The sequence below is a fragment of the Antechinus flavipes genome, chromosome 1 (genome assembly GCF_016432865.1).
Source record: "Antechinus flavipes isolate AdamAnt ecotype Samford, QLD, Australia chromosome 1, AdamAnt_v2, whole genome shotgun sequence".
Classification (NCBI taxonomy): Eukaryota; Metazoa; Chordata; class Mammalia; order Dasyuromorphia; family Dasyuridae; genus Antechinus; species Antechinus flavipes.
The window spans coordinates 653,997,612-654,017,326 of record NC_067398.1 but is presented as its reverse complement, the minus strand read 5'-3'; the positions used below and the strand labels follow the sequence as shown (position 1 = coordinate 654,017,326).

The window sequence follows — 19,715 nt, the reverse complement described above, 5'->3', positions numbered from 1 at the left end:
AGCAGGGATACTGGCCACACCTATTTCTAACCTTTCCACCCAATCTTTCTAGGTAAACAGGGGAGTGGCAGAGACTACACTCTAATAGGCTTTAGATACTCCCAGAAACTATGAGAGGCCAAAAGAAAAAAACCAGCAGATCACTGGCCCAATCCAATGAACTTGGTGCTAGATGCCTGGGATACAAAGACACAATGTGAACTGCTTTTGAGGAACTTATATTTTACTTCACTTTTCATTTTAAAGAAATATCGACATTTAGATAGTGTTTGGGTAAGAAAGATTAAGTGATTTGCACTTGAATCTGGGCCCTCCTTTACCTTAGTCAAGGTATCTTTTCACTGTCCCATGCAATACTTCTATCAAAGGCAAAAGCCCACAGGCCCAGTCATGTTCAGCAAAGTGGTATTGTACATGACAAGCACAAGCATCAATTGGGAAGAGAAACAGAGATCTCATTTCTCACCAAACAATAAGCTCAGCAACCATTCTCAAATAACTTGATAGTATTGCAAAAACAAACAAAAAAATCAAAAAACCACCAGTGAAAGTTACTGGTCCCGGTAGTCTAACTCCCTTTAGAATTGAGGGTCTCTACTGCCCGGGTCAGATTGATAGCCCTAAGGTATATTATCCAAGCCAGAAGGAGATCACTAAGTCCCATATCCCAATGGCCCACAGTAAACAACTTGAAAAGCCCTACAAAAATTCATTATGCCTTGAGGACAGGTTTTTTTTCAAACAGCAGCAGCTTTTTGTAACCAAGAAGTCAAGCCAAATAAGAGATCATAGCTGGAGGTAAGTTACTCATCAAATACCGTACCTGGCAAACTACCACTTTGTTCTAAAATCCAAGTTTTAGCAAGAATGAGATACCCAGCAGGAATCTTGACCCCAGATAAGTATCAGTGGACTCATCAACAGTAACAAAAAACAAAACAAAACAAAACAAAAACCGAGGAGGAGAATGCTATAGGAAAAAGCATAGCTTTTTAAAATTATCATCTGATGTTTACTGAACACTAAGGCTTGCAGAACACTCTTCACACATGATCTTATGTGAACCATACTACATCTCTAGGAAGTAGGTAGGAAAGGTACAATTATCTCCTTTTTGCAGATGAAGAAACTGAAGCTCAGAGATGTCAAGTCTTTAATCTCGTGTGCAAATTTGATAGAAAAATTCTAAAGATTGTGGGCAATACTCTATAAATATCTCTTAGTAAAGGTTTCATTTTCTAAAGCTTTCACATTAAATGGGTTTAATTATAGTAGTGCTTTTCAGAACCACTATAAATGAAGGGGTTAGTAGATGTTTCCATTTTTAAAACACTTGAAATGCCTATAATTTTATCACTTGAATTCAAACGTGTTAATACTAGGCAACTCAACATGCAGCCCAGATGCAAATCACATTCAAAGTATGATTTTATTTGATAAGTTGCCTTCCCAACCCATTAAAAAAATATCTATCTATATAGTGCTATGTAGAAGCTTTTCTACTCTCATCTAAAAGAACCACATCTTGTGTCAGAGAACCAAATCTACATTTACGAAGAAGTGATACTGACAGTCACCAATCAAATAAATTTTTGAAAGTGGGCCTAAAGCTATTGTAGAGTCTAATTTTAGACTCCTAAGGGATTTAACCTTAGTAAGGCTAGCAGTACTGTATCAGAAGGAGGAATTCTTATCTGCTGGCTCCCCAAAACAATCTGGGAACCTCATAATAACTCCCTTCACCTGAAGTGACAAACATTAGTGGTCATAAAGTAGTAATAAAATAGCCAACAGACTTTAAGTCACCTCAAAAAGTCCTTTCTGACCAACCATTCTGAAAATTTCACCTTGGCATGAAAAATCTGACATTCAAACAAGAGGAAAATCTTCATAAAGTTGGGGAGGGTATGCGAAGTAAAGGTGGAGGCATTTAATTAACTGAATAATTAATTAACTGAATAACTCAAATTATTTCTAAACCTGTGATCCTAAATTAATCTTTATATATATATATAAAACATTTCATTACTGAAAAAATCTTTATGTACATTTTCTCATAACAGCCTGTCAGAAACATAAGATAAACTTCAATTTTTAATTAAAGAGCAAAAAGTCAGCTTCATTTCCAGCTAAATTTTTAAAAATAATAACCATAGTGTTAAAGAGATGAAACTGGATCCAATAGAAACTCTTTTGTTTGGCCCTATTGTCCTTTTTACTACACACTCCTCTCTTTCAGAAAAGCTATGGTTTTAATTAGACCTTCTTATAATTCCTTGTACTTTATTCCTTAATAATTCAGTTCTTCCTCATTTCTGCCTCCTTGAATGCCTCTCTTCCTTCGAAATTCAGTCTAAACACCAATTTCTACACAAAGTTGAAAACATTTTCTGATTCCCCCCAAATTTCAAATTTTCAATTTTCTGATCCTAAGACATTCTGATCTAAATTATGTGACAAATCAGTCCATGTGCATAATATTGTCTTCCCTTAAAGAAAACATGCTTCACAGGAACAAGGTCTGTATTTTGTTTCTTTGTATCTTCTGGACCTAGCAGAGTAGGTGCTTACTAAATGCTTGACCAGTTGCTAATGGATCTGCCCCCCCCCCCCCAAAACCAACAAATACGCAAATAATTAATAAAAAGAAGTGAGAGGAATGGTCAGTCCAGAAGCAGTTAATCGAGTAAATGCTTTTCATTAAAAGAAAATTATTTAATAAAACCAATTATGCTTGAGAGGGTCCATGTCTCAAAAATCAATTTAATTTCAATTGTTTAAATGGTTAAACAAGCAGTATTCCTGTATTGTGCTAGTTAGTAATTTTGAATACCACCTTGGCCTTCGTGTGTGTGTGTGTGTGTGTGTGTGTGTGTATGTGTGTGTATGTGTGTGTTAGATATAAGAGAGCTCAGATATTGTCTAGTCTAACCCCTTCATTTTCAGGTGAGGACACAAGAGCCCCAGGCTTAGTGACTTGTTTAAAGTGACTTAACTTATTAGCAGAAGGGTTAAGAGGAAACCTAAGCCTCCACACTCAGATCAATGCGCTGCCCTACAGAACAATGTCTCACTGATTCACACAAGCACTTTCAACAGAGGAACTTTCATCCCCATTTTCGAATAAATAAAATAATATGTGCTGAGTACATTAGAGAAAATATGTGAGACTCAACAGATGTGAAGGACATCAGGAAAAGATTCCTGGAATGACATCTGACCTGGATGGTGACAACGGCAAAGCAGGGAAGTCAGGAAGGTCTAACAGTGAAAAGGCACGGGAAGTTGGCAATTGAAGCAGACTGAGTCTGGTTTGGTTGTAGTGGGGAAATGGCACTAGAGATGGGGGACTTGGGTTCAAATCCCATAATCTGTCACCTATATAAGGAAGCTGGATTAGATAGTCTCCAAGGTGATTTTCTGTACTAGATCACAAGGAGAGTAAGTGGTATGAGCTACGATTGAAAAGGTCAACCACAGATGAGAACCTTGAATGACTGGCTAAGGAATGTGAACTTTGCCCGTGGACCACAGGGAATTAGTGAAGGTTATTGGGGCAGAGGTAACGATGTATGCCTAAAAGCTTGACATAGCATGTAACTGATTGGGAAAGAAGGTTGTGAAGACCTATTGGGAGGCTATAGTCAGAAGCAGGCGAACAGTATTGAATGAAATCTGGTAGTTAGGTGATGCAGTAGATTCAAGAGTGCTGGGCCTGAAGTCAGGAAGACTTCATCTTGAGGCTCAATCTGGCCTCAACTATTTACCTAGCTGGATGACCCTGGTCAAGTCATTTAACTTAGTTTGTCTCATTTTCTGCATCTAAAATAAGCTGGAAAAGGAAATGGTAGATAACTCTAGTATCTGTGCCAAGAAGAGCCCAAATGAGGTCACCAAGAGTTAGATCTGACTAAGAGGACTGAACAACAGAATGAAAGATTGTGTCTGGGTGATGACTTTAGAAAACAGTTAATACCAATGGACCATATTTATAGGACTGCATATGAAGATGACCAAAATGGAGAGCTTAATCATTTTGCTTTAATAATGAAGAAATGAAAAGAAATTCATAGTTTAATCAATGCATATGCCCCAACTAAGGCAGCAAAGAGCCCTCAAAAGAGGGGAGACTGAATGATAGGAAGTGAACACAGACTCAGTTTGGAGGGAGGGGAAATGAACCTCTTTTATCAGCACTACATAAAGCCTCTCCCAATTAATGAAGGAATTTGAAAAACACTCAACTCAGTCCATTCATAGACACTCTCCTGTCACCACCTTTACACATCTCTATTAAATGGCGATGTCTCTTAAACCAGGGCCAAAATGTGACATTTAAGTGACAGACAATACAAGATTTTTATAAGACTAACTGGTTTGTTTAATTCTTTAAAAGTGTGCTCAATATTATTTACCTGCAGTGTAGGATAATTGTGATTTTTAAACTTTCAGGTTTTCAAACCTGAATCAGTTTTATTAGTTAGCTTTCCAGGAGAGAAAGGTAGCACAGCTAAATGAGTGTTTTTAAAGGCCAAGCAACAGTACAGTATAATGAAAAGTGCCCTGGACTTGAGACTGGAGATAGTGGGGTTTAAATCCTACTTTGTTTATTAGCTATGAGTCAATGGTCTAGTCACAACCTTTTCTGCCTATTTCCTCATCTTTAAAATGAATTAATGTGATGTCTGTATTAGCAGACATCATATTAATCCACTGGAGATCATACTAATCCACTGGATAATCATACTAATCCACTGGAGATGGAAATGGCAAACCAAAACTTCAGGGACAGCATTGGTGTGGGATAAGCCTGACAAATGATAAAAATATATCTCACAGGCTGCTTTGAGGATCAGATGAAATGATAAATAAAGCAGCTCTTATAATTACTAATACAAAGGACTCCCAAGATTTTACCAAGTATCAAACTGTAAATCAGGAAAGGTTTACAATCCAAATCCAAGAAACAAACAAAAAACCCTTACTCTTTGAGTAAACACTTTTAGCAGACACTGTATAACAGTGTTCCGCAAAGATCCAAAGGTACACTATCAATTATCTAACTTGGGTTTCTAGACTGTTGGCACAGACAATGCTTTCTCTGTAAAACTAGACATGTAGGCAGAGTAGGTCTCTAGGAAGATGCTGGCCACACTGAGATTCTATGCACTGTTAAGTACAGAAGGAGGATACACACACCATCAGTCTGACAACCCTCTCCAAAAGGGGAAGTTAAACATGACTCAAGACTCCTTCTTGAAGTAAAGAAGACATATGGGCTCCAACTTCTCTTTGACAAGAGAAAGGCAGGATGGGGGGAGGGGGAAACCACCTCTGCTGTGCTCAACTACATTGAAAGTCTACTTGGAAACTAGGCCCCCCTCACCCCACTACTCTTATCTTCTAAAGTATTCCTGTAAAGAAGGTGGAGACTCGGTGCTATCCACCAACTGAGGCCGGGAACCTGGAGTTGTCAAATCTACATAGCATCTGCTTTAAGAGACACAACCCAACAATTCATTCAAAATCCCCATCCCTAACCTCTCAGCACTGTCCTTCCCTTGACAAACTCACGGGTCAGGAGCCAAGTTGATCAGAACTACAGCTAACTAATCAAGCTCGGCTGTCCGCAGAGAAGGAAAAAAACAAAAACAACTAGCGAATTGGCCAAATCTAATGGGGCAATGGCAACAAAAGCAGCAGGCTAGTGGGGATTTTGTTTTTTCCGGGACTTCAGTGGTTTGGATAATCCCCTCCATCCGACAAAACCACCCCCAGATAAGGCCGAGGTAGATAACAACGACCTTGACACTTCACTTAACAGTCCTGGGCCTCGGTTTCCTCTACAGTAAAGTGACTGACCTAGCTGCCCTCCAGCTGTACATCTACGGAGACCCGCTCCTCCACCTCCGGACCGGCACCAAGCAGCCCAGGGCAGGGCGGGCTGTCAGGCGTCTGCCCCGCACCTGCCGGCCCGACACCCAGGCGGGGCCACGGGGTCCTCCCCCGGGGGGACAAAGGGGGAGGGCGACGCTCGCCGTTGTGGATCTCCCCCGGTTCGCGGGACGGAGGCCGCGCGGGGTCCCAGTGACCCTCGGATGACCCTCCCCTCGGGTTAGAGGGGCCTAGACCGGGGCCCATCCCCGGGTCCCTTTTACGCCGTCCACGCGCGCCCGCCAGCGGCGCTTTTCCACCCGCGGCTCTGCCCGAGGCTTACGCAAGCAGCGCAGCCAAGCGCGTCCAGGGCCATTCCTCAAGCCGCTTGCGCCCGGGCGGAGCGAGCAGGGCCCGCGGGGAGGGGGAGCGCCCATCTTCCATCGCCGGCGCAGCCTGCCCAAGACTCACCGGCCGACGAAGTTCTCGAGCACCGAGCTCTTGCCGGCGCTCTGACCTCCCACCACGGCGATCTGCGGCAGGTCCAGGTGGCAGCTCTGCCCGATGGAGCTGAACGCGTCCTGCAGCTTGTTGACCAGCGGGATCAGTTCCTCCATCCCCCGGTTCCCCATGGTGGCGGCGGCGGCGACTCTCCCCTCGAGGCCCGCGAGACCTCCCCAGCTTCCCAACGACCCTGCCCCGCGCGCCGGCGGTTGCTCCCCCGGGACTCAGCCCAACTCCCGACTCCAAACTTCGTCTCACAGTCGCCGCCTCATCCGGTTCTCAGGCGACACCCGACCCAAGCGACCTCCCGCCCCATACGCAACCGGGGCTGGCCCTCCTAGCCGACGCTTCTCTCTAAACCCTTCAGCTTTCTGTCTACTGGCCGCTAGCCCTGTCACTCTCGGTCAAAAGCCAATGAAGTAGAGGTACGGGCTTACTGATGATGTTAAGGGAGAAAATGTCCTATCCCCTTTTCCTTTCTCGAGAATTCATTGGATAAAGGAACTGTCACTATTCCCCAGATCCAATAGGTTGAAAAACCTGGTTGTCAATGCCGGGGGCGGTGTTTCGGGAAATCGCATGCTAGTTCCGCCTATTTTAAAACATCTTCGCATTCTCATTGATACGATTACCTGCCTATCGGATCAGCAAACCAGTGGAGTTAGCGAACTCCACCCACCAAGTCAAATGTGATTGGCAAATAAACGTTTATACGTCACAGGAGTTATTCTATTGGCCAAAAAAAGTCACTATCAGTTAACTATAGTAAGAAATGGGGCGGCGTCTCCCGGCTAAATATTGTCTGTGATTGAGAAATACATCTGTCGATCAACTTAGCTCTTTGCTCTTATTTGTTAAAGCTTAGATTCCTCGAAACAGCGATCTCTTCATGATTTAGAAGGGCTCCCTGAGAAAATGAGCGTCCTCTGCTGGAGGGAATCGAGATTTCCTGCCAACGCTGTTTAATTAGCAGTGAAGACTCAAAATTTTCAAATTAGAACGTCTAAAGATAAAGCTATATATAGTTCAACTCATACCTGAACAAGGATCCCTGACATTTTGAGAAGTGGTTATCATGTCCTCAGCAACCCAATCCTACAAGATCGATTTCCTACTTTCGTACGCGCCCCTCTGCACTTTGGGATCCCTCTGAACGGAAGGTGGGGGTGGAGAGCTCCTCCCAAAACTTCCATAGAGGAAGATATCCAAGATTTCAAATCATAATTGCCAACCCAATTGCTTTCCTTTGGACTTCATCATGCCTCCAGTGTTGGTCACCTTTCCTTCCACAACTTTAAACCCACCCCTTTTTAAAATCATTTTCCTTTTTTTGTATGTTGTTTCTCTCTTCCCCCTTAAAGACTGTAAACTCTTTGAAGACAAATTTTTTTTCGTATTTGTATCCCCAGCGATTAGCACATTGCCTGGCTTATAGTACACGATTAATAAGTGTTTATCAACTGACTGCCTATCCAGTCTTTGGCTAAAAACAATAGTGAAAAGAAACATCAATTCCAGGGACAATCCATCGTTCGCTTTTAGTTAAATATTTGTAATCAGTTTGTGCATGCCCTATGTCACATACTAGAAACACATCTATGAATGCGTTTTTACCCAAGAATCCTTTTGACTGGCTTCTAACGATCATATTCTTCACACTTCTGCCTTTTTTAAGTAGGCCTTCCTGGAATAGCTTGTCATGGCAAAAACAAAAACAAAAACAAAAACAAAAACTACAATTCCCAGCACAACGTATATCGGTGACGCAACGGAGCTACGTAAAACGGACAAGTCCTAGCGGGCTAGCCGGCTTTCCCCATTTGACCCATAATAGGACTCGTAGGAAGGGAGGAGTCGGAGAAGAAATTACGATCACGTAATTTTCAGAATTCATACACTGATGTTCCAATCAGTTTACATGAGTAATTTGTCGGTTCTAGTTCTAGGGTTTCAAAAAAAGAAAAAAAAAAAACATAAAAATGCGGGCCTACCTGCAAATCCCCGGAAACCCGTTGCCATGGTTCTGAGACGCCTTCCGCCAGTTAAGGCTCGGCTGCCACGTGACCAAATGGTAATATGGCGGCACCTACGGATCCCCAGTCCACGAGGTGTCCAGAACCGATGACAGCTGTAGCTGCTTCTGCAGCCGGCGGGACTCGGGCCCCGGCAGCCTTGGCCCTGCGGGTGGTGGCCGAGTGCGGCCGCAGCAAGGCGCGGGCGTGCGAGCTGCGCCTGCCGCACGGCACCGTAGCCACGCCGGTATTCATGCCCGTGGGGACTCAAGGAACCATGAAGGGAGTCACGGCAGCGCAGCTGGACAGCCTGGGCTGCCGCATCTGTCTGGGCAACACGTATCACCTGGGCACGAGGCCGGTGAGTGCACCGTTAAGGGAGATCCCCTCAGAAGCGGGGAGGTGAGCCCGACCCCCTGAACTGAGATTTCCAGGAGAAAGCAAGGAAAGATGGCAGCCAGAGGTATCGAGGTGGCTGGCGGCTTTGGGGAGCGCTGCACCTGAGGAAAGAAGAACCGAGTCCAAAATCGGGCCCAGATGTCCTCGGGAAAGTTATTTCAATTACGTAAAGCCAGAGTTTTCTTTACGGAAGGGTAAAAAGTGGTTGTAACATCTACCTCCCGAGAGTTGTTGGGGGATCAGATATTTGTAAATCGCTTTGCAAATCTTAAGGCATTGTGTAATGCGTGTTGGTCATCTTGGTGTCGTCTCGTCCGATTTTAATTGACCTCTTTTAGGGGTTTTCTAGGTAGTGTGGGCCAGTGGATAGTGTTGGGCCAGGACTCAGAAAGACTTGAGCCTCAGACACTTACTGGCTATGTGATCTTGCACAAGTCATTTCACCTTGTTTGCCTGTTTCCCTCTCTGTGTGAAATGAACTGGGGAAAGAAATAGCAAACCGCTCCAGAAGAAAGCATCAGATGAGGTCAGGAAGAGTCTGACACCACTTAGCAACAAAGTATTGGACACTTGAAGTTTGGGATGTCAGAACACTTGAGTTTGAATCTGAAGCCTTTGTTACCATTCTCTATTCTGAGCTTCCCTGATGATAAAACATGGAAGTTGGAATGTATTATTTCAAAATCCCCTTTCATCTCTAAATCCTATAAAGGAATGCTTCCCTAGTTTTGGTCTGCATTTCTGGAGGCATGGCCTGGAGGGTATATTGTAAGAGGTAGGCTGAGGGGGCACAACCCTCAAGTCTGGCTGGCTTTTGTCGGCACTTTTTCTGTAGGAATATAGGCTCCTTTATGATAGTCTCCCTCACGGTCTCACTTGTGTAGTGACTGAATCTTTTTCTCCAGGGTCCTGAGCTCATACAGAAGGCAGGTGGGCTGCATGGCTTTATGAACTGGAACCGAAACCTCCTCACGGTGGGTCTGGGATGTCTGGTGGTAGGGATTTGTGGGACACTGTGGGAAAAGCAGTATGCATTAAAGGAAAGGGTCCCAAACTAAGGATGAGGAAGCCTGGCTGGGCTCCTAGCTCCTTGTTTGAGCCTCTTAAAGACTCACTTTCTTTATAATATAAAACAAGAAAAATTATCTTTGAATTATCTTCCTTCCTGGGTTTTCTTGGAGAAAGTTTTTTGTAAACTTTACTCTAGAAATATGAACTGCTGTTATTACTATTATTCCAGAGACTGAGCATGGTGAGATGGAAAGAGCTCTGGATAGGAGGTTAGATAACCTTCAGCAAATCACAACTTTCTGTTGCTCAGTTTCCCCACTTGTAAAATGGAGTGGCTTTGATAATTTCCAAGATTACTTCCAGCTCTAAATCTGTCAACTTAATCTTCTCATGGGAGAGTGGCAGATCCTTATTGAGGACCTGAGGTCAATAGGGAGTGTCATTCACAGGACAGTGGTGGCTTCCAAATGGTGTCTCTGCTGGCTCTGTCCGAAGTGACAGAGGAAGGAGTGCGATTCCATTCCCCATATGATGGTGCCGAGATCCTGCTGAGCCCAGAGAAGTCTGTGGAGATTCAGAATGCTCTGGGTGAGCCCTGGCTGGTGAAGAGGAGCTAGAGGCTAGGGCTGCTGGCTTTTCTCCTCAGGAAGCTGAGATAGGGTGGGTTTGGGGGTGGGATGGAGGAGGTGGTTTGTAATGGGAAAAATACAATACTCCAGGTCTGATCTCAGCTTTGACATTTTCTAGCCATGTGACTGGGTTCAAATCATTTGCCCATCTCTCGGGTTAGCTGATAAGTGGAGAGCACACTTCTTTATTATTTACTTAACGGGCCCTTTCAAGTGAAGTACTTTATAAGTTTTCAAACTAGGTGGCAGTTAGGTGGCAATGTATAGAGCAGTGGGCCTGGAGTCAGCAAGAACTTAGTACAGATGTGAGCTCAGACACGTAAGTCACCTATGTTTTTCTCAGCTGCCTCAACTGTATAATGGGGATAATAATAGCACCTATCTGGAAGGGTTGTTGTGAGGAACAAAATGGGATGATATATGCCCGGCACATAGTGGGTACTCTATAAAGGCTTATTTTCCCTCCTCATCCCCTGCCTCCAGTGTAAATGTAAGGTATTTATATGTAAGCTATTAAAAAAATTTGTTAATCAATCACAGGGACTCCAGGAACATAAGGGCAAAAAAATAAAAGGGATACAATCTGCTCTCCAGGAATTTCCTGGGAGATGATATATGTTTAAAAAAAAAGATACATATGATACAAAGTGGAGTGGAAAATACTGACAAAGTATCCTAGGAAAATTTGAGAAAGATAAAAATCACTTTGTGGGAAGAGCAGGGATTGGAGAAAGTATTAGAAAGCAGGCTTATTTGTTTTTCCCCCTTTCTGCTTCAGTGGGGAAAGCTGATTTCTAGATCTCACCAGGTTCTAAGAAGAGGGTTGTCCTGACTCCCTTCCTCCTCGACACTGTCTTTTCAAGTAGAGATTCTCTGACATTCCTTCCTCTTCAGGCTCAGACATCATGATGCAGCTGGATGATGTGGTCAGCAGCACTCTGACCGGCTCTCGGGTGGAGGAAGCCATGCACAGGTCAGGAGGGGCCCAACCTGGGGATAACTCAACTGCTTGTGTGACTATGAGCAAATTCCCTCACTTCTTTAAAATTTGCTTTCCTCTTCTATAACATGACAGCTTGAATTAGATCATCTCTAGATCCCTCAAGACTCTAAATTCTTGGGGACTTCCTTCTCAAAACTGCCTTGTATTCATTTTTCATAATTCATGCATATATTTAAAGATGTATATTTTGTTGTCCCCCAAATAACATGTAAGCTTCTTGAGGGCTGGGTCTGTTTCATTTTTATTCATGCCTCCCTGGGGCCTAGCCTAGATGCGGCAAATAAGTGCTTGTTGACTGATGAATTTTAAAATTCCTAAGCTCAGAGGATACTTTTCCTTTGTGGTCCTTTCATAGAATTTTTTCCATGCATCTCTCTAATGCAGTAGCAACTTTTGAAAATTAAAAAAAAAGGTTGATCTGTATTGGTAGAGGGAATCACCTCACTGAAAATTACTTCCTTCCTTCTTGTTTGCTTCCTTCCTTCCTTTCCTTCTCTTTCTTTCTTCCTTTCTTTCTATTTCCCCTCCCTTTTCCTCCTCCCTTCATTCCTTCTTCCTTCTTTCCCTTACTTCTCTCCTCCCTCCCTCTCTTCCTCGTCCTTCCCTTTTCTCCTTCCTCCCTTCTCTCCTTTCTTGCCTCCCTACTTTTCTCTCTTCCTCCCCTCCTCTCTTCTTTTACTACTTCTTCCCTTTCTTTATTCCCTCTTTCCTTTCCTCTCTTTTTTCCTACCTCACTGTTCCCTCCCTCCCTACCTTCCTTCCTCTTTCTCATCCTTCCTTCCACCATCCAGCAGTATTTGAAGTTGAATTTGAAGTTAGGCCTTTCTTGACTCCGGGTCCAGCCCAGGATCCCCACTAAAGCTTTTTGAGCAGGGGAATGGCATGGAATACTTTTAGGAAAATAATTATGGCACCAATGTGGAGAATGGATTAATCAGGGAAGAGCCTGGGATCAGCTGACCAATTGGGAGGTTATTATAGAGTAAGAGATGATACCAGTATGATTATTAGAGAATCTGTGAATACATAGAATGGGAAAGCTGTGAGAGATGTTGTGAAATAAGTATTGAGAAGAATTGGTAATTGCTTGGATATTAAAGAGTAAGGAAGAGGGAGGCACCAAGGATAACCTTGAAGTTTTGAACTTAGATAATCTTAACAGAAACAGGAAAATTTGTTAGAGTAGGGGAGATAATAAGATAAATGACTTTGAATTTTAGATGCTGATGGCACATATAAGACATATCAAGATGGCAATTGACTAGATGGGACTGGAGTTGGGATAGGGATGAGTATTGACAATGTAGATTTGGGGCTCACTTGATTAAAGATGATTGAACCTTTAAGAATGAATAACAAAAGAGAGACAAAAAGAGTCCAGGATGGAATCTTGGGAGCCAGCTATATGTAGAGGATATTTAGCTATCAAAGGATACTGAGAAGGAGGAGTAACTAGATTCCATAAGCCAATGGAGAAGAGAGATTATTCAGGAAGGAGGGAGGAATGAAAGAAGTGAGAAATTAAGGCGAGACATAAAGATCAAGGAGGATGAGGATGGAGAAAAGGCTTTATCAATTTTACCATGGATCTTGTGGCCTGCCTGACTTAGACTATGGAAAATAAGAAATATAGATAACAAGCTTGAAAGGATGCCTGGCTTTAAGGAAAGCTTTAAAATTCTCTCATCTTTAAATGTTTATTCTGAGTTTAACACCAAATAACAGGATGTAATAGGAAAGAAAAAAGGGATTGATTATAGGAGAACTAGATCTCTATTATGTAGCTTGTTTTCTAAGTTCTAAGTTGACATATCCAGCACTGGTCTCTCCCCTGAACTATAGTCCCATGTCATGAACTATCTGTGAGGTTCCAGGTTGGCATATCTAGCACTAGTCTCTCCCCTGAGCTATAGCCCCATGTCATGAACCACCTGTTAGTTCTTTAGATGTGAAAGCATCTCAACCTCATCATGTCCAAAATAGAAATCACCGTTCTTCCCAGACCTGCCCCTCTTTTGAACATCCTGATCTCTGCTAAGGTCACTACTCTTTCCATTTCCTTCAGTTTGCAAATTTGGTTTTTCTTGATTTCTTCTTTACCCGACACATCCAGTCAGTTTCAATCAATACATCCACCACATTGTCCCTTCTTGTCTTAGGTGTCACTCTAATTCAGGCTTTGTTATCTCTTTCCTATCAGCAGCATCTCCCAAACTGGTTTCCCTTAAGATTTTCCCCTTCGGCAATTCCATCCTCTGTTCATTTGCCAAAGTGACTTTCCAGAGGCAGATCTGACTCTTTCCTTCTTCCTCTCAACTCTGTAACCATCTTTTTCTGGCATTTAAAGATGGCCTTCACAAGCTGGCCTCTACTTCCTCCTTTTCTGGAATTCTTATACTTTTTTTCTCAGTGAACATTTTATAGTCTCATTATACCGGTGTCCTTGCTGTTGCTCACACATGATGCTCCATCTCCTGGAATTGATGTTTTTGCTCTGATTGTTCCATGTTTGGGAACACTTTCTTTCCTTTCTCACTCTCCTTGGAATCGTTGGTTTCTTTCAAGACTCATCTCAAGTGAATCTTTCTTAATGAAACTTTTGCCTGGTCCTTCTTCCCTTCCAAAGCTACCTTGTATTCTTTTTGTATGTATCATAGATATACTTAATTCTTTACATATTCTTTTCAAGCATTTCTATTTTGGCCAGAAACCCTGAAGGCTTTCCTTTCCCAGATTTTATATATATTTTATATATATATATATACACTTTTTTTTTTTGACTGGTAAAAGCCATTTTTTGCCTCAATTGCTACTGCTATTAAAAATGAGACCCAGAGAGGAACAACGATTGTGCATTGCCTCAATCAAACTGAAACTTCTTAAAGAGTTTAGCTCAAAAAGGCCAAGGTCTCTCATTGCATCTAAAGTCAACTCTATCTTGCTACTGGCTCCAGAGGAGCTCTGGAGTTTGAGGCTGGTGACCCTGCACAGCCCTTCTTCACTCAAATCAAATCCACTTTCATCTTATGGCATCAGCTCCCTGATGTCATGGGGCTTCTTCAAGAATGTAGGGCGAACCACAACCACAACAGCTGTCTACTCTATTAGAACGTAAGTTCTTTGAGGACAGGGACTATTTTTGCATTTGTCTTTGTAGTCTCTGCACTTAATAAATGCTTGTGAATTATTCCACATAGTTGATGAGTATTTATTGACTAGCAGCAGAAACTTGACTTGTACCCTGGTCATCTGCCCAGGGCCCCTCAAGGGCTGAGGAGGCTATAATCAGTAACCATTGCAGGTCCATCCGCTGGCTAGACCGGTGCATCTCAGCCAACCGACGGCCTGACCAACAAAACCTATTTGCCATCATCCAGGGTGGCCTGGATCCTGTTTTACGGAGCAAATGCCTTGAAGGTGAGTGCCCCAGGAGGGAGGGGAGGGAAAGCATGGAAAATGAAAGCTCCTTTCTCAGTCCACAAAGCTCTCACATTTCCCAAGGATGGTTGGGGGGAATGGGACCATGCAGGGGTTCCACCTGCCGCCTTTTGGAGGGGACTGGTGGTTCTGTGACTTGGCCCTTTCTCAGAGATGACCAAGAGGGACGTGCCAGGCTTTGCCATCGGGGGATTGAGTGGGGGCGAGAGTAAGGAGCAGTTCTGGAAGATGGTGACCCTGAGCACGGACCGCCTGCCTCGGGAGAAGCCGCGCTACCTTATGGGCGTTGGGTAAGAACCAAAGCTCTGTCTGGCAGAGGGATGTGGTCCCACCCCCCTCTCAGAGCTGGGGGAGGATTGGGAGCAGGAGTCTCTTCTCCCCTTGTGTGTGTGTGGGATCAGATCCAGAGCAGGATATCTGGGAACAGCAGCAGTGAGGGCATATCCAGGGCTGGGTGGCTTCAGTCTGATGCTTCTTGTCTTCTTACTGCTCCCCACCAACAGCTACGCTACTGACTTGGTGGTCTGCGTTGCCCTGGGCTGTGACATGTTTGACTGTGTCTTCCCCACACGCACAGCGGTGAGACCTGGTTGGGGAGCCGAGCTGGATCAGACATGGCTTGGTGGGGGTGTTCAGGGGCAAGAGCAGCTCCCTTTTTTCCCTCCTTCCAGCGCTTTGGGTCCGCCCTTGTCCCCACGGGAAACCTCCAGCTGAAGAAGAAACAATTTGCAAAGGATTTCCGCCCCATTGATGAGGCGTGCATGTGCCCCACCTGTCAGAGGTATCTTGTACCCAGGGAAGGGGACGGGGAGCGTCTCCGGGCCGGGGCTGACACCCCCTTCTGCCCTACAGGCACACGAGGGCCTTCCTCCATGTTTTACTGCACAGCAACAACACAGCTGCCTTGCATCATGTTACTGTGCACAACATTGCCTACCAGGTATGGGGCCTCTTGGGTGCTGATGTCTCAGGTCATAGGTTTTCAGCTCCACAGGGGGAGGGATCTCGGGCATCATCTGGTCTAAACCCCTCATTTTCTAGTGGGGGAAACAGGCCCAGAGAGGAACAAGAATTTACCCAAAGTCACACACCTCAGGAATCTCTGGGAGTGTGGTTAGGAAGGGGCAGCCATAAGGTCAGAGGATTTGAAATTGGAAGAGAGCTTGGAGGCCCGACTGCCTTATTTTACATTTGGGGCCCTGAAGCCTGAAGAGCCCAAGTGACGGAATTAGAACTCACTGTTCTGTAGAACGTTAAGGTTCTAGGTGTTGTTTGGGGGGCCATGACTTGAGTCTCTTGTTTTCTGTTTCCCCCTCCCCAACACACACACACACACACACACACACACACACACCCCATATAAACCCTCACAACATACACATAAACATACATACATACACACGTACACACATACACCCATATAAACCCTCACAACACATACATAAACATACATACATACATACACTCCCCCTCCTTCTCCCCCCACAAATCCTCACCCACCAGCTGCGGCTGATGGATGCGATCCGGACCAGCATCGTGGAGCACCGTTTCCCAGACTTTGTTCGGGACTTCATGAAGACCATGTATGGAGATGTGGGGCGCTACCCAGGCTGGGCCGTGGAGGCCCTGCAGTCAGTGGACATCCCTTTAAGCTGACTGTCTATCCCAGTCCCCAAGCAGAGCTGTGCACCTGATCTGGGCCTGGGGTTGGGAACCTCTAGGGACAGGAGCATTGTCTCCAGCAGTTAAATGCATGGAAAGCTTTGTTGGCCCAGGCCCCAGAGTAAAGACTGAGTTTTCTTTTTTTATAACATGTCTGTGTTTGTGCATGTTTCTTTGTCTCCCCCTCCTCCCCAAGGGGAGGTAGATCTGGTTTTAGTCCTCCTACCCGCCCTCAGCCCCAGTTTGACATGACTTCACATGTACAATATTGCTTGCCTTTCTGGTGGATGGAGAAGGGCAGGGAGAGAGAATTTAAACTTACAAAGGGGAATTGGGGAAATGCTCTAAATAAATAAATGAGGAGGGGGAGAAAATAGAAGGGAGAGTGGAGGAGTTGATATAAAGGATTGGCTTTGACAAAGAGAAGGCCTTGTGCCCTGAGGGAATAAGCGGAGTCTGGGGCTGACTAGTGCGGGCTGCTGGCATCCCCTGCCTCCAGTGTTCCAGGGACCTGCTGTGGCGGGGAACGGGACTGAGTCAGGGGGAGATGCTCAGGCAGTTTACAAAACAGCTTCGGGAGATTGGATGGAGGTGGATAGATTGTGGGCTACACATCCCCAGGGTAGGAATAATGATTTGTGGCATTTTCAGCTTTACAAAATAACTCATTTGATCCTCACGACCATCCTGGCAGCTGCTAGGTGCTATCATCCCCATTTCAAAGTTGAGGAAATTGATGGAGTGGCTTCCCTGAAGACTCACGGCTAAGATGGGCGAGAAGCAGGATTTGAATGTAGGTCTTCCTGGCTTTATGTCTAGTGCTCTCTCCACTGTGCTATGTAGGATAGTGAGGTGAGGGACCCAAATGTATTATAGTATTTTATGGCATAGTGTACACGTTTATAGAGAGGGGCTAATTTTGCCATTGGGGTCTTGTCCTGGTCACATCGTGTCTGAAAATAGATTGCCTTTGTTGGCAGATGCTACATTTTAGAAGTCTTAGCAAGCATCGGTTAAGTGCCAGGAATTGTGCTAAGCACTGGGATACATAGAAAGGCAAAGACACAATTTCCAGAATCTGCACTAGTGTGGAGGTGACGTAGGGCGTTCATACAACATGGTGATTGCAAATGGAAGGTAACTTTACAGAGGAGATAATAGAAGCAAAGATTTAAGCTAAGTCTTAAGGGAAATTCAGAGGCAGAGTTGAATAGAGAGAGGATTCTAAGCATGAACTAGTGAACAGGCATGGTATTGAGAAGCATGTAAGGAACAGCAGGAAGACTGGTGTTAATGAATTGAAAAATACATGGAGGGGAATAAAGAATACTAGAAAAAATAGGCAAATTGATAAGCTTTCATTAAGGACTTATGTGCTTGGTAATGTGCTGAGTACTTGGGATACAAAGATAAGTTAAAAAAATAAACCCAAATAACTCCATGCTGTAATGGGGTAGATAACATAAATATGTAAAAATGCATACATAATAAAGGAGATAATCGTAGAAGGAAGGCCTAGCATTAATAGGACCTGGGAAAGACCTTAACTTTAAAAGATCAAGGCCTTCCACTGCATCCAGGGCCATCTCCAGTCATCCTGCTCTATAGCTTGCCTCTGGACCCAGAAGTGAGACTGGTTGCTTTACATGGCTCTTACTTAAATCCAATTCACTTGCAAGTCATGGCATTGCCTTTATGATAACATGGTTCTCTTCAACAAACAATGATCATTAAGGGGGATTGGGAAAGGATTTTTCACAAGTTGAGATTTTTAGCTGGAACCTAAAGGAAGCCAGGAGGTAAAAAAAAAGTTTGGACAACAGCAAATTTCACAATCTGGACTGTTTTGAGAAAAAGGTAAATGTTATTGGATTGGAGTTTGTGGGATGAGGATAGGGAAGAATAAAATTTAGAAGATTGGAAAAGTGGAGGGGGAAAAGTGAAGGACTTTAAAAACCAAGCAGTGATTTAATATTAGAAGACTTAGCCATTGGAGTATATTGAGAAAGGGGATGATATGACAAAACTTGGGTATTAAGGAAAATCACTACCAGCTGAGTGGATAAGTAGGAAAAGACTTGAAGGGAGACCAACCAGTAGGCTTTTGCAATTGTGGGGATTAAAATTGTCCACCTACAATAAGAAACAGACAGAACTCTGAGCCAATGATATTAAAGGGTCCATGATCCTCTCTCATGAAGTGGACCTCAGATGTTCCTCATGATTTCTGCCAGCACCTTGTTTTCACAGGGTTTCCAATAATGAAAAAGGCAAGGTAAAATACAGAATCTCCTTGTGCTTGCTCTTGACGGCCAAAAATATCAGCAGGGGAATCACAGTTGGGCAAAGTAAGGGTATCTCCACTAAGGGGTCATAAGATGGTCACTTGCTCATGTTGGACAAGAGAGGTCTGGAGGTATAAAAATTGGGCTTTCTGAAGCATTAAAGCATCCCATTCAAGCGGGGTTTGGATGTGGAATTTTAGTAAAATAGGATGGAGATAGCTTTGTCAGTATTCTTGTGGTTGTGCAAGTGGCAAACAAATAATGAATATGAAAGTTTGGAGACCCACTATGAGAACCTATATATCCCTATATATGCTTTATGTAATACATCAAACTAATTAGAAGAGGGGTCCAAAGGAATTTTTCCTCCTTTGGAAAAATTCCAGGTCCAGGTCCAGGCAAGAAGGGATAAGGGCTTGCATCAGTCAGGTTGGCCACTATGAATGGAAAAATGGGGGTATACATGAGAGATGGGAAGGTTGGAACAAGTTGGCACAGATTAGTTACATTTCACCTTTCATTTTTGAACAGACATGGGTGATACTGTGCATGAACTGGATTTAAGTAAGGCAGAATTGCACAAAGTTGTCAGCCTTACTCTCTCCTCCTGGGTCATCAAAGTCCAGTGGTAAGGCAAAAATTGAGAAGGTTGGTGATAGACTGGGATGCAGTAGATGACCCTTTCTTATTCCTGAGCAAGCTCTTAAGTGCTTCATAGCACCTGCTTCAGCCACTTTGATAGCTGTAGGAGCAAATTGTTCTCATCTGCCCATTCCACCTAGGGGAAGTCTTCACATGCTTGAGATAGACACCAAAAGATCTGAGGTCTGTCAGTTATCCTTAACATAGTTTATTTGCTGAGACAGTGTACTAGAGTGGAGGATGGCCATTATTCACG

General features: G+C 44.0%; 2 protein-coding genes across 14 annotated transcripts in view; one reads left to right on the top strand and one right to left on the bottom strand.

Moving 5' to 3' along the window:
* The window catches only part of DNM2 (dynamin 2), a 75,600-nt gene extending 68,883 nt beyond the window's left edge, over positions 1-6,717 (bottom strand). For 3 of the 13 annotated variants that reach the window (XR_007949523.1, XM_051971526.1, XM_051971531.1), the window contains exon 1: positions 6,346-6,714. Coding sequence is in view for 12 of the 13 variants with exons in the window: in XM_051971526.1 (XP_051827486.1) it covers positions 6,346-6,506 (161 nt within the window). In the remaining variant the exon portion in view is untranslated. Of the gene's footprint in view, positions 1-6,345 lie in introns of all 13 variants that reach the window. The other 10 variants (XM_051971532.1, XM_051971528.1, XM_051971535.1 and 7 more) reach the window with 5 other exon arrangements.
* Positions 6,718-8,212: 1,495 nt separating this feature from the next.
* Positions 8,213-16,683, top strand: QTRT1 (queuine tRNA-ribosyltransferase catalytic subunit 1). Its single transcript, XM_051971541.1, has 10 exons — positions 8,213-8,751; positions 9,695-9,763; positions 10,250-10,388; positions 11,324-11,402; positions 14,734-14,849; positions 15,022-15,160; positions 15,374-15,449; positions 15,542-15,651; positions 15,723-15,810; positions 16,374-16,683. The coding sequence occupies exons 1-10, from the start codon at positions 8,455-8,457 to the stop codon at positions 16,524-16,526; spliced, it is 1,266 nt and encodes a 421-aa protein (XP_051827501.1). The 5' UTR covers positions 8,213-8,454; the 3' UTR covers positions 16,527-16,683.
* Positions 16,684-19,715: the final 3,032 nt, after the last annotated feature.

Bases quoted from the DNA above. Each gene is read 5' to 3' on its own strand.
- QTRT1 (XM_051971541.1), top strand. From the start codon at position 8,455: ATGGCGGCACCTACGGATCCCCAGTCCACGAGGTGTCCAGAACCGATG. The intron at 15,161-15,373 runs GTAAGAACCAAA...CCCCACCAACAG, and splicing joins CGCTACCTTATGGGCGTTGG to CTACGCTACTGACTTGGTGG. The intron at 15,450-15,541 runs GTGAGACCTGGT...CCCTCCTTCCAG, and splicing joins TCTTCCCCACACGCACAGCG to CGCTTTGGGTCCGCCCTTGT.